Source organism: Aspergillus niger, assembly GCF_000002855.4.
Source record: "Aspergillus niger supercontig An02".
NCBI lineage: Eukaryota > Fungi > Ascomycota > Eurotiomycetes > Eurotiales > Aspergillaceae > Aspergillus > Aspergillus niger.
In genome coordinates this window covers 1505502-1518363 of record NT_166519.1, presented here as the reverse complement: position 1 = coordinate 1518363, position 12862 = coordinate 1505502, and the positions used below count along the sequence as shown (strand labels likewise).

The 12862-nt window shown below is 50.5% G+C and overlaps 5 protein-coding genes across 5 annotated transcripts; 3 read left to right on the top strand and 2 right to left on the bottom strand.

Moving 5' to 3' along the window:
- Positions 1-962: 962 nt before the first annotated feature.
- Positions 963-2887, top strand: An02g06460 (uncharacterized protein; the record flags this gene model as incomplete). Its single annotated transcript, XM_001399746.1, has 5 exons — positions 963-1264; positions 1324-1689; positions 1752-1993; positions 2046-2386; positions 2444-2887. The coding sequence occupies 5 exons, from the start codon at positions 963-965 to the stop codon at positions 2885-2887; spliced, it is 1695 nt and encodes a 564-aa protein (XP_001399783.1).
- Positions 2888-3344: 457 nt separating this feature from the next.
- Positions 3345-4466, top strand: An02g06450 (hypothetical protein; the record flags this gene model as incomplete). The annotated part of the gene is made up of 2 exons (XM_001399745.3): positions 3345-3648; positions 3715-4466. The coding sequence occupies 2 exons, from the start codon at positions 3345-3347 to the stop codon at positions 4464-4466; spliced, it is 1056 nt and encodes a 351-aa protein (XP_001399782.1).
- A 982-nt stretch (positions 4467-5448) lies between these two features.
- Positions 5449-6483, bottom strand: An02g06440 (uncharacterized protein; the record flags this gene model as incomplete). The annotated part of the gene is made up of 3 exons (XM_001399744.3): positions 5449-6047; positions 6109-6201; positions 6261-6483. The coding sequence occupies 3 exons, from the start codon at positions 6481-6483 to the stop codon at positions 5449-5451; spliced, it is 915 nt and encodes a 304-aa protein (XP_001399781.1).
- Positions 6484-8060: 1577 nt separating this feature from the next.
- Positions 8061-10860, bottom strand: An02g06430 (uncharacterized protein; the record flags this gene model as incomplete). The annotated part of the gene is made up of 8 exons (XM_001399743.1): positions 8061-8098; positions 8157-8982; positions 9043-9663; positions 9713-10022; positions 10073-10225; positions 10275-10509; positions 10570-10644; positions 10698-10860. 8 exons carry the CDS (start codon positions 10858-10860, stop codon positions 8061-8063), a joined length of 2421 nt encoding a protein of 806 aa, XP_001399780.1.
- Positions 10861-11315: 455 nt separating this feature from the next.
- On the top strand, positions 11316-12768 carry An02g06420 (uncharacterized protein; the record flags this gene model as incomplete). Its single annotated transcript, XM_001399742.3, has 4 exons — positions 11316-12010; positions 12069-12131; positions 12185-12257; positions 12310-12768. The coding sequence occupies 4 exons, from the start codon at positions 11316-11318 to the stop codon at positions 12766-12768; spliced, it is 1290 nt and encodes a 429-aa protein (XP_001399779.3).
- Between the last annotated feature and the right edge of the window lie 94 nt (positions 12769-12862).

The following is a 12862-nucleotide window of genomic DNA, read 5'->3' as shown; positions in this document are numbered from 1 at the left end:
GGTGGACTAGTAGCTATTCATAACATTGGTCCAATTAATCTCAACCATGAAGTTATAACATACCATAGATAAATTGTAGGAAAACGTGATTGATTGACTAATAATGCCCTCGTACAGCGATTCAAGGCGATGTGGACGAATTGTCTCGGGAACCAAAGCAGTTGGTCATCGATTATCCTGCCTGCTTCGACTGCTTTAGAGTAATGATTAGATACCGATAATGTAGTAGTATATGGGGGCATGTGATGAGCCACGGATAATCTCATGGCCGCGATAGCATCGAATATGCATTGAAGGTAGGTCACGTGAGACAAACTGGGGAAATGAAATTCGTCGAGATAAAACATCTGCAAGTCTAGATCTTAGACAAATAATGCAATATGAGGCAAGCCTGTTGTTGCTATGCTTTACCCACCCAGCCTGCACTGCAATAATCCACATCTGCCTCATACTTAATAGATCTGAATAATGATCAGCCACAAGGTGGGCCCGGATGCGAGGCGCAGCAGCGGAGTAAATCCACGCCAATCCGATCTGGGCGAGTAGTACCGACTTTTGGTAGCAGTACTGATTCGGGCCCGATTCCAACTCACCTCTTTTTCTCACCGTGCGCTGGCCTTCTTTCATTCATTATTCCTTCATTTGTCGCTGCTTCTGTCTTTCCCGCACCTTCTCTCTGCCCAATTTTCTGCCATTGGGAGCCTTGTTGCTGTTAGGATTCGACTCTATCTTGAAACAGCGGTTCTTTCGATGTATAGATAGAGTGGTGTGTCTCAGTTCTGTGCCGGACCCATCTCCGCCCTTTAAAAAAGTTCCACACACTCCTTTATCAATTTCATTCGATCTCAATTCTTCATATATACATACATCCGTTGTTTGATATTATAGGGTGATCATCTATCTCCCTCGGGATTATTATCCGGGAAATCAGCAGGGGTATCCGATACCCAGCGCAGAGAACCATGTTGTATCGCAATGTTCAACGATCCGTGATCTCTTTCTCTTGGGTTGGCCTGCGGACGCCTCCCAGGACAACAACCACCACAACTACTGCTACCCGCATAACAACCCCCGCCTATCGACGGGGATTCTCACAGTGCCAGATTCGGAGAAACACAGATTCCTCCTCTTCCGAACAAAATGCCACAAAGGAAGGTAAAAGGCGGAGGAATGACGACTCGGAAGATGAACCTACTCTGCGATCGACGTTGCTGAAGATGGGGGAGTCTGCGGCTACTACTCTTGCTTCGATGGCTGTTCTCGGGTAAGCTATCCTGATCTTTTTTTTTTCAATGATCTTTTCTTCATGCTAATGCCTGCTAGTATGGTTGGATACGCGTACCATCGGTACTACAAGTATCTTATCTTGGAGAAGATGGAAAATGCCTTCAAACCGGGTGATCCGGCTCTCGAGCTGGCCGGTGTGGAAGACGGAAAGCACCAGTCTACCTACGAGGAGCATTGGGTGCATCGCGATGAGCAAGCCAGAATGGATAGAATCATCTCCGGTAATGCTGGTGGTCGGTATTACCTGCTCGTGGGCGAAAAGGGAACCGGAAAGACGTCGATGCTTCTAGAGGCGATGCGCAAGATTGATGGCGAGGGTTGTGCCATGTTCGAAGCCCATGCCGATCTCGAGCTTTTCCGGATCCGTCTGGGAAAGGCTTTGGACTATGAGTTCCACGAAGAGTAGGCCTACTACAGTTTTCTTCTCTCATGCGTGCATCAAGTTGCTGACGCCACTTGAACAGCTACATCGGCAGTCTTTTCAGTATCAAGGGCCCTCGGGATACTACCGCTCTCCTTGATATTGAACGCGCTTTCAACAAATTGGAAAAGGTTGCTCTTGCCAGAAGACGCAGCAAGAAGTCGCCTTTGGTCTTGATAATTAACAGCGCGCACCTGATCCGAGACGATCACGATGGCCAGGATCTCCTCGAGGCGATTCAGCAACGGGCCGAACAGTGGGCTGCAAGTGGTCTGGTGACAACAGGTAAGCTTTATTACAGATCCATACATCTATGTTTGAGTATTGACGGAAATAGTCCTGAACAGCGACGAGTACTGGGTCTATGAACGCCTGAAGAAGTACGCTACCAGAATGGAGGTCATCCCCGTGCGGGATCTTCCTAAGGATCGAGCAATGGAAGCCCTGAGGAAGTACCGCAAGCAGTACTTTGGCCAGGAATTAACCCACGAGGAACTTGAGGAGGTGTACAATCTCGTCGGCGGACGATTGTCCTACCTCAACCGAGTTGCCAAGGCCCTAGACTACAAGAAGCTCTGTGAGAGCATCTGCGAGGCCGAGAAGACGTGGTTCCTCAACAAGTGCTGGATCCTGGGACCTGAGATGGACGACGATGTGATGGACCAGCAGAAATATGCTGTAAGTGCAACCTCCTCTGTCGATGACAAACAGACCGGCGCTCTGACCGAGATGTAGTCTGCGGCAATGGTGCTGGCGAAAGCACTTGTGGACAAAGGAGAGGAAATGGATAGGACCTATGATCCGAAGCTGGGCCACATCCTCCCAGAGATTCCTCTCCATGAAGCGCGACAGATCATGACGCGCGCGGACTTCATCCAGAGCTACGACCACGAGAACATCTTCACAATCGACTCGCGGGCCATGGTGCGTGCGGATTCGGTGCCTATGCAGAATGCATTCAAGGAGATCTGTGGCTGGCCAGGATTCGACGAACACCTGGAAGGCACTCTTACACGCATTGGAGATATTGAGAGCTTGGGACGTACTCGGGAGCTGACGATCAAGGACCTCTGGAACCAGGGCAAGTATCAACTGGTCATGCGGGACCACAAGGGTCGTGAGCAGGGTGCGGCAGAGTTTTCCGTTATGGAGAAAGAAGAGGAAAAGGAGGATAACTGAAGACCAGGTTCGGCCTGGTGCGCTTGTACGATGTATAGAAGATGGAGGTTCTCTGGGATTAAGTTGATCTCGGAGGAAATCTCTGAGTGTACTACTACTACATGTGCCACATGGTGGGAAGGTGGCTTGGCTGACCCATGTATTTAAAAGATTCGATTCAAAGCCACTTACGATTGTCTTATAGAATACCAACTGACTACATCAACTTCTTGGGTCTCTGGATTCCTTTGGGGGGCATCGTCACCGGTGACATCATGGCCAGAGTGCCTCTCACCGCCCGGCAGCTCATTCTGGCCATCGCATCATCCCAGCCTCATCTTTATTTCGCTGCTGTCGTTTTTCCTCTCCTCACTTTCCTCCCCTCTTCTCTTTCTCCCCTCTTCCTGATCCCTCCGACCCTGTCCATCACACCATCAATTCATATATCCCCTAAACAATCCCACCCACTAACAAAACAATGGCTCCCCGCAAGAAAGAAGTCCTCTCCGCGGTAACAGCAGCCGACGATGACACCGCCGAGAAGACGACGCGCCAACTGCGTCACAAGACGCGCCTGGACCGCATCCACCCCGCCGTGCGCTTCATCCTCGCCGTGTTCGGCAGCTTGGCATTGAGCTCGACGCTTTTCTCCCTGACGACGGGGATCACACTCGGCGAACTAGGCCGTGTGAGCAAACACCTCGAGACATGGTGGGAAGTAGGAGGTCTGATGGCCTGGAAGGCCGTCGAGGTCGGACTTGCCTGGATCATGGGCTTTGACGGTATTCCGTTATCCCCGTTTAAACCCCATATAATCATTAGCGAAAACTAATACATTGAATCTCAAGGCCGCGACGTCCTCTCCTTCACCTACCTCACCCACCTACCCACCTTCAGCCTCCTTTCGACCTTCTACAGCCTGCGCCCAACCACGATCCTTACCAGCTACTTCATTACTCTCCTCTCCACCACTCTCCCCTTCATCCTCCTCCGCAACCTCACCCCCCTCCACTCCTTCTCGGATTCCACGCGCATTCCTAACCGCTCCATCCTCAACGACCGCCCGACAACCATCTACACCACCATCGCCGCGGCTGCCATCTTCACCGTTACCCTCTCCCTCAGCTACGCCACGCCCTGGCTCCCCACCACCCTCGTCACCCACTTCCAAGACATCCCCGACGTCACCGCCATCCATGCCGGTCCCGCCGCTCTCCCCGGCCTATTCCTTTCCCTCCTTCCCGCTGGCTTGGCGGCGCGCGATTTCCTCTTCGCCAGCTCAACGGGTGCATCCTCCAGAAACTCCAAGAAGAATAGCAACAACAAAAACAAGGAGGGGACATCCAGCCCCGAAGGCGAGTACCTGGCCTACACCGTCTACCGCAAAACATGGGGAACCCTGTCCCGCAAGATGCAAGTGCTAGTCTCCCGCACAGTCCTACTGGCAGGCATGTTGTTCGCGAACACAGTCGTGCAGGTCGCAGGGACAGTGAACCAGGTGGACGCCGAAGGCGCAATGGTCTGGGGTGCGGTGTGGGCTATCGCGGCGGGTGTTACGGGCGCAATGTTTGGATGGATTGAGGCCGTGGATGGAGTATAGTTCCATCGATTCATGCATCAACAGGTTGAGAAAAATTAGTTCTTTTCTGACTGTTTTAACATGTTAGTTGGTGTTAGTTTCTTCCTGCTGACTCTTTTCTTGTTTCCCATACTTTCCCTTTCTTTTGGCCCATTTCTTCCTGTTCACTGGGATGTTCAATGCGAGCTGAACATGTGAGCAAGAACAAGGTATTCCTTCCGGTTATTTTCCCGCTGTCAGTTAGCCAGTCAGTTAGTTATTTTCTCCGAAAGCCAACCAAGCTAGCTAGCTAGTCAACACCCCTGCTTTTGTCGCTTCTGGGTTGCTGTTTATTATTCGTTGTTTGCTTAGTCCATTTCAATTCTAGCCGTGGCGTTTTGCGAAACAAAAAAAAGAAAGAAAGAAAAGCACAAAAAGGCGGAACCAGGAACAGGGATGTGGAAATTGAGAAGGAAAAAATTAAAGTTTGGTCTGAGTATCAGGATCAGGGTCAGGAACAGGGACAGGGTAGTCTATCTATTGAGGTCAGTGTTTCGGCGGCGTGTTTCAAGTTGATGTGTTTCAGCGGGTGTGTGTGGTCATGGTCTTATTTTTGAGGTTTGTTGATCCATGAGTTGAGGTGATTTATTTGGTGCGATGGTGTGTCTGGTCTGCACTCTAGGAGGAAATGTTAACGATGTTATGCTTTGAATGAATACTTATTTATTACTTGGTTATGATTATTATGATTGTCAAGTATACCGTTGGTTCAATGATTAATTATAGTTGATGGATTTCCATGGTGCTGAGCAGGGGGAATCATCTAGTTCATTAAAGTTGGAAAGGAAAAGCTAATTACACAATGCCACACTCCAATCCATCTATCGACTTTTAAAAAACGCTGCGTTGGCATATTAGAGACCAGAGGCAAGGCACGTGGACTTGCTTTCTCATGGAGAAATGGGGTCAGATTGAAGTATAAATGTCTGGAGTTTGAAAGTAGGAATAATGAGAAGCGACGAAGTTACCGCATCTCCATTCCACTGGCTACCCCGTCAGGAGAGTAGATCTCGCGGTGGAATGGCTTGACCTCATTCTTAGGTAGCAGCCATCCTGGATGGAAGATGTTAAACACACCCACAGCTAAGACCATCATAATGCCGTCCAGGACAATGAAGTACCGTTCGTGCGTGATCAAGTAGCCAGACCACCCCTGCGACAGCTCAATGGTTCGATAGATACTCCGGATGTAGATGCAGAGGACAGAGAAGATCATCGCACCGAGAAGAGGGATGATCGTGCCGGTCATGGTTTGCAAGATCCGCATACGGAGAGTGCGACGGACGAAATCAGCGGCGAGGAAAACAAAGACCGTGATAGACGCCAGCTGGAACACGATACCGGCGACCATGGTGTGCGTGCCTGGAGCAGTATCGCCGTTGACCTTGTTGACTTCCATCGACGCCATGCCACCACCCACAGCCTGGACAACCAATGAGATGATATCGCAGGTGACGAAAATCCAGAGATAGAGTTTCGGACTCAAAATTGAGGTCTCGGGCCCCAACAGGTGGATGAAACGGCCCAGGAGCACGTAGATCCCGGCGGTAAAGAAAGTGGGGGCTAAAGAGAGAAAATTAGTATCTGTTTCATGAATTTGATATGCGTGGTCCTGCTCGCGTACCGATGATCAAGGTAGAGATTTGCATGAGAAAGGCGGTTCCATTGTATGGACATTCAGCAGACCAGGTACGTGCTGCCCAGCCCAGGACCTCCGCTGTAATGGTTGTGTTAGCGTATGGTTGGAAAGGACTCTTGCAGGAGGGGTTCACATACTGATACATCCAAGAACGAAGACAGAGCACCACCAGGTCCTCTTCCACACCAGCTGCAATGTATGGAGCAACATCGACAGACCGAAGAGGACACAAAATACAATGCCCGCAGCCAGCGAGGGGACGTAGCCATATGAGGTGCCGTAGCCATCGATCTTTGCATGGCAGCCATAGGTCAATTGTTTCTTGAATTCATATTCTGCAGTAGTATTAAGGCCCGACATATTGGCGCAAATGGAAGGCCGGGGTGGTCGAGACCCAGTATGTCGAGGAATATATGAGGAGGTCAAGTGCGTCTGTGGATAGAGTAAGGAGAGAAGGCGATTTTGAGGCAGAGAAGCACGCTGCAGATATAATGTACGATTAGGAATTAGAGAACGAATGACACCGAAGAGGCAGGCTGAGCGCTAATCGAGCTTAAAGAGGGGTTGAGCTATTTGCTGTTGGACATAGATATATGCTCATGAATATGCACGGGGTACCAATCGGCGAAAAGAAAAGGGAAAACAGGGCACCAGGAAGGAAGAGGCTGTGCCTATAAAGAAGAAGAAAAAAAGGAAGAACTGTGATAAGAGATTCTTCCAAACTCTGCCCCATTACTCTATTCTCGTCCGTTCAATAGTGATCCCCATCCTCCTGACTGCCCGTCTCTGGGCGCCACCTGGAACAGCGGAGACACCCGTTGCAGGGAGCAATCTGATTGAACCTCATGGGGGTACTCAGGGCCTGCCTTGCAAAAGCAAGCACTTCATTCGGCTAATAGACTGGCGAGACCCAAAAAAGAGTTGGGGGACGAGATGATTCCTCGCAAGGTTCGCTCAAAGAGGTTTAGTGCGTCTCGCATGAAGCCGGTAACTCCGGCCTTTCTCCATCAGTCGGTTTCGCGATAGAATTTTGAACAGACACCTCCCTAAGACGATCATCCTGTTGTCGCCATAAGACAGCTCATCTGATAGGACCCTTAACTGTCAAGGATTGCGTTTAGGACCGTTATGCCGTGTCATTGCTGGACTCGAATCAATATATGCCATGCAGCCCAGGCAGTGATGCATGGCCAAGACCGATCGGGAAACATGATCCCGGGAGTCCGTCCGTCCACCAGCAATAAGGAACCGTGATAAGTTCTGGGACGGGATCGGAACTATAATTAGGCCCGATGTTAGGTGCTGAACATCAATGGGAACCTGAAGCTAGGCCTCAAACAGACACGATGGGGTGGGAAATGGTCGTCATCATCATCATCACCATCACCACCATCAACTCCAGGCAGGGAGAGCAAATTGAGCATATGAAATGAAATGCAAGCGACAGACTGATTGATCGGGAGTCACATGCTGGGAAGGGCGGAGAACTTCCTGCAACGGCAAGAACCAAGTAGGGAAGGCGCGACTCCAGCGGAACCCCGCTGCCCGCCTCAGGCATCGAATCAATACTTACACGTCCTATTGACTCTCTCTCTCTCTTTTTATATATCTCACTCTCCCCCACGCAGCCTTCAACCACCAGGGTTTAGCCTTGCGCAGTTAGAAACTACTAATCACAGTATTTGGCACGTCACAGCAAGACTCAGGATCACTCACATCGAGTCTAGCCCCTTCCGTGAGAACCTAGGTGTCAAAATCTCTACGGCCGTATGCTATGGCTACGTTACTATTATTCCTGCTCAATCGACATGGCGCCCCCAGAAACTGGAAAAAGACAGACAGTTTGAAATTCGTTCTTCCCTAACGCTAATAATAGTTCATGTCTTTTGAATGCTTCACGCTTAGATCATCTTCTTGACTTTACTCATTCGCTATCCTTATTCAAAGGAGGGCATATCATACGTATCATCCGGGTCTGTGCACCGTCAGCATGAGCATCATTCGACTGCTCCACGGCAGGTGAAGTTACTTACCTTTGCGGTTGGCCAGAATGTATTTGCGTGTCTCCACGATGTTGTGGCCGAATTCGCTGACCAGTTCGTGCTGCCGAACTTGAACCTTCTCATTCCGTCTGGACGCCCCGATCACGGCTGCCTGCGCCACGTGGTATCGTGAGACGCGGTTCAGCAACATCATATCGAACGGCGTCGTCGTGCTTCCTTCCTCCATGTATCCTTCTACTGAAACTCGGTCCAGGCGGGGCCGCCCAAAGAGCAGACCTTTGAGCTCGCCCGGGTATCCGTGGTAGTTGAAGTGTATCGGCCGGTCCGAGCCAAACAGACTGTCGAAAGCTTCGGTCGTCAATGCATGTGGATGTAGACCTTCCTTCTCCAGAATCATCAAGTCGGTCACATTGACCACACGCACCCGGAGTTCTGGACAACGCTTGCGGAGGATGGCCGCCGCGTAGATGACCTCGAACATCACCTCTACTCCAATGCCAACCAGCACGACATCCGGGTTCAGCCCATTGTCGGTACTACAGAATCTCCAGATCGATGCGCCGGCTCGGCAGTGGCTCTCTGCTTCCTCGGGGCTCAAGTACACGGGAGTTGGCTGTTTTGAACCTACCATGAGGTTGACATAATTCTTGGACTTGAGACAGTGGTGAAGGGTGGTCAAAAATGTGTTAGCATCAGGTGGCAGATAAACTCGCGCGGCGGTGGGCTTCAGCCTGAGCACAGCTCCGATAAAGGAGGGGTTCTGGTGAGAGAATCCATTGTGCTCCTGACGAGCCCACGTACTCGTTTCGATATAGTTGATGCTACTAACCGGCTTATGCCAGGTCGTCTCTTGAGCCTGTAATGGCAGCATCCGTTAGTCTTGGGAGATGCAGGGAGAAGCACAGCAGAAACATACCATTTTGTTAAATTTGGCATATTGCACCATCATGGTATGGATGATTCCCAAGAAGCTTTCGTACGATGGGAAAATGCCCACCCGGCCCGTCAACGTGTATCCCTGCATAAAGCCCTGGCACAGGTGCTCACTGAGCACCTCGATGACGCGGCCGCCTTTGGCATTCGAGAATTGATCCCACTGAAAGTTCCTTCCCGTGTGCGCCAGTGCTGCATCCAGCTTGTTGCTCTCTAGCTCGTCTGGCGAAAATACACGGACGCCATGAGGATTTTGGGTAAACACTTGGTCAATGAACTTTCCAATTGTTTTCATAGCGCTCTGCTGGGAGCCCTTTTCTACGCCAAACTTGCGCCAGTCTGGGAGATCGGGTGCCCTATAGCCCTTGTAGGCTTCTGCTCGCTGCCCAAGCTTCTTGGTGTCTTCCAGAGGGATCACTGACTTGATGTCGTCAATGATGTCTCCCGTCTCAGTGAAAAGTTCGTGCGGATTATACGAGGACAGCCATTTCTGCAGAGCCTGAAGCTCCTCTTTATCCTTCTTTGCATTAGGTAGAGGAACCTGATGTGAGTGGAAAGATCCCTCTATGAATGACCCGTGGAGCTCTTTAGGTCCTGACCAACCCTTCAACAAAGTTAACAGAAATCTAAGGTCGGGGCGGATATAACCATACCTTCGGTGTGCGCAAAACAATCATTGGCCATCTAGGCTTCATAATTGGCTTGCCGGAACGCGCCGCTTTTTGGATCTTGTGGATCTCCTCAACTGCCCACATCATAGAGCTATGGAGATCTGCGTCGATGTCATCCAGGTTCTCAACAATGCGCACCTGGTATCCATAACCCGTGAAGAGGGAGACCAGCTCTTTGTTGTCCATGCAGCCATAAATGGTGCGCTCGCTGATCTTAAAGCCATTAACGTGGAGAATCGGCAGGACGGCACCTGATTCTGCGGGGTCAATGTACTTGATTGCATGCCAGGACCTGTCTGCTGTCAGATCGTGCTCGAATGGGGGATATTGTTAGGTGCTTACGTCGCGGTAGGACCAGTTTCTGCTTCCCCGTCACCAACCACGCAGGTGACGATCATGTCGGGATTGTCCATAACAGCACCAAAAGAGACAGCTAACGCATAACCCAATTCACCACCTTCATGGATTGCACCGGGAGTTTCCGCATTGATATGGCTTGAAGAAGTTAGCTTGGCTTCAGCCAGATTCCCAACAACAGTCATACCTTGGTAATCCAGCACTTGTGCTGAAGGTCGAGATGAGCTCATGGAGACCATCCATGTCTCGTGAGTAGTGGGGGTAGAATTTCTCTAAAGAGCCCTCAAGCCACAGTGAGGCCAAAATAGCTGGCGCGCCGTGGCCAGGCCCGACGACATACAACATATCCAGGTTCTGCTTTCTGATGATGTAGTTCAAGTGAGAGTATACAAGAATCAACCCGGGACATGTTCCCCAGTGGCCTGTAGATATGTGAGCGGAGCTTGCGCTGAGGACAGCAACGAGAGACTGGCTATACTAACCAAGAAGCCTGGGCTTGATGTCCTCGTGCCTTAGATTCTGCTTCAGCAGCACATTGTCTTGGAGAAAGATCATTGCTTGCAACTAATTAGTGAATGTAGGCCGAGTAGCTAGGGATCCTCGATCTCACCAGCAGCAATGTAGGCCGCTGCACGGCGGAATTTCAGAAGGGCATTGTAATCAGTTTCCTCCAAACGCGTCTCTTGAAGTTTGACCTGCAATTGATTGACAAGATCGGGGATGTGTGAAGGCTCAGCCTTGGGATTTGGCCTGTCGATGACCTCTCCAGGCATGATGAGTTGATAGATGTAGATTGGTCAATCGGTAAAACAAAAGGTAGTAAATCCGTGGAACTAAGTATCAGGGTCCGTTCGAGATCCAGGGTCTATGGAGGGGTTAGATCTAATAGCACGTGGAAACAAGAGAGTCCAGCCCAGTTTCTGCATCTGCCAAAGAGAATAGAAGAAAAAGAAGATCACACCACTGTCTCTGCATTGATTAAAATAAGAGCAGGGAAGCGAGGTGGTGAAGTTGTTCTCCGAAGACCCCTGGCAATACGTCACCCGGGGAGTGACATCACCCGCCGTCGCAACCGGGAATTAAGCTGCCACCACCAACAAGCATCAACCCACGACTTCCGAGATCATGACCCGACAAGGATCCAGAAAGGCTATAATTTGATCGCTTTTTCTCTAGCAGTCAGCACGCCAACTTATCGAGTCCCCGTACCCAATTGCTCTGCAACAAAATGGCGCGCAAATCCATCCTCTCCGTCAATGCGGGATCCTCTTCGGTCAAGCTTACCTTCTATACCTACGAGAAAACCCCCAAGGTCATTGCTGCAGCTCAGGTCTCTGGTATCACCGCCCCGCCAGCAAAGCTGAAATACACCAGTGGCGACAAGCAACACAAAGAGGAACTCAAGGAAAGCATCAGTACTCCTCAAGATGCCTTCAAATTCCTGCTCCAGCGCTGCATCTCTGATCCCGAGCTTTCCGAAGTCGCCAGCACAGACGATCTAGCCTATATCTGCCACCGTGTGGTGCACGGTGGAGACTACGAAACGTCTGTTGTAATCACTGACGAAACCTATCATCACCTTGAAAAATTGGAAGACCTAGCTCCATTACACAATTACTCCGCCTTGGAAATTATCCGGCATTGCAGGAAGGAGATTCCATCCGTCAGGAGCATCACCTTCTTTGACTCGGCGTTCCATCAAACCCTCCCCGAACACGTCAAGACCTACCCCATCGACCAGAAGATAGCCAAGTCCAACGGGCTTCGGAAATATGGCTTCCATGGAATCAGCTATTCGTTCATTCTACGCTCCGTAGCCGAGGTCCTGAACAAACCTGCTGACAAGACCAATATCATTGCAATGCATATCGGAAGCGGTGCTTCTATTTGCGCCATCAAAGATGGCAAATCAGTTGATACTACGTGAGACTCACAGTCTTATCGTCGAAGACCTATCATACTGACATCGGTTCACACATAGGATGGGACTCACGCCCCTAGCCGGACTACCAGGCGCCACGCGAAGCGGTGACATTGATCCATCGTGAGTTCCAATATTATTTCTCTGTCCAGAAAAGAGGCTGACCAGTAATCCAGCCTCGTGTTCCACTACACCAACGATGCAGGCAAACTTAGCCCCGCCAGCACCAAAGAAATGCACATCAGCACGGTATGTATCGTATACAACTTCTGAAGAGTACATTCAGCTAACCCATGACCAGGCCGAAGAAATCCTGAACAAGAAGTCCGGCTGGAAAGCCTTGACTGGCACAACCGACTTTGCTCAAATCGCCGTCGAGAACCCGCCGACACGGGAACATAAACTGGCATTCGACATCCTCGTTGACCGCATCGCCGGCTACCTCGGCAATTACTTTGTGAAACTAGACGGCCACGTCGACGCCTTCGTCTTCGCAGGCGGAATAGGCGAGAAAAGTGCGCTGCTTCGCAAAGCAGTTACGGAGAAGTGTCGCTGCCTGGGTTGTGCGGTCGACCCAGGGAAGAATGACAAGGGCGCGGGGGATGGGGAGACGGTAGTGGATATTTCGAGGGGTGATGACAAGGGCCCTAAGGTGTTGATCTGTCAGACAGATGAACAGGTGAGGCATAACTATAGTCCTACTCCTTTTGATGATGCTCGATTTGCGTATAAACGTGCTGCTAACGACGGGAATATATAGTTCGAGATGGCATACGGATGCGTCAATCAGTATGAGAGGCCGTAGACAGCTAACCAGCTACCACCTTGTCAGGACAGACCAAGTATCTACTTAC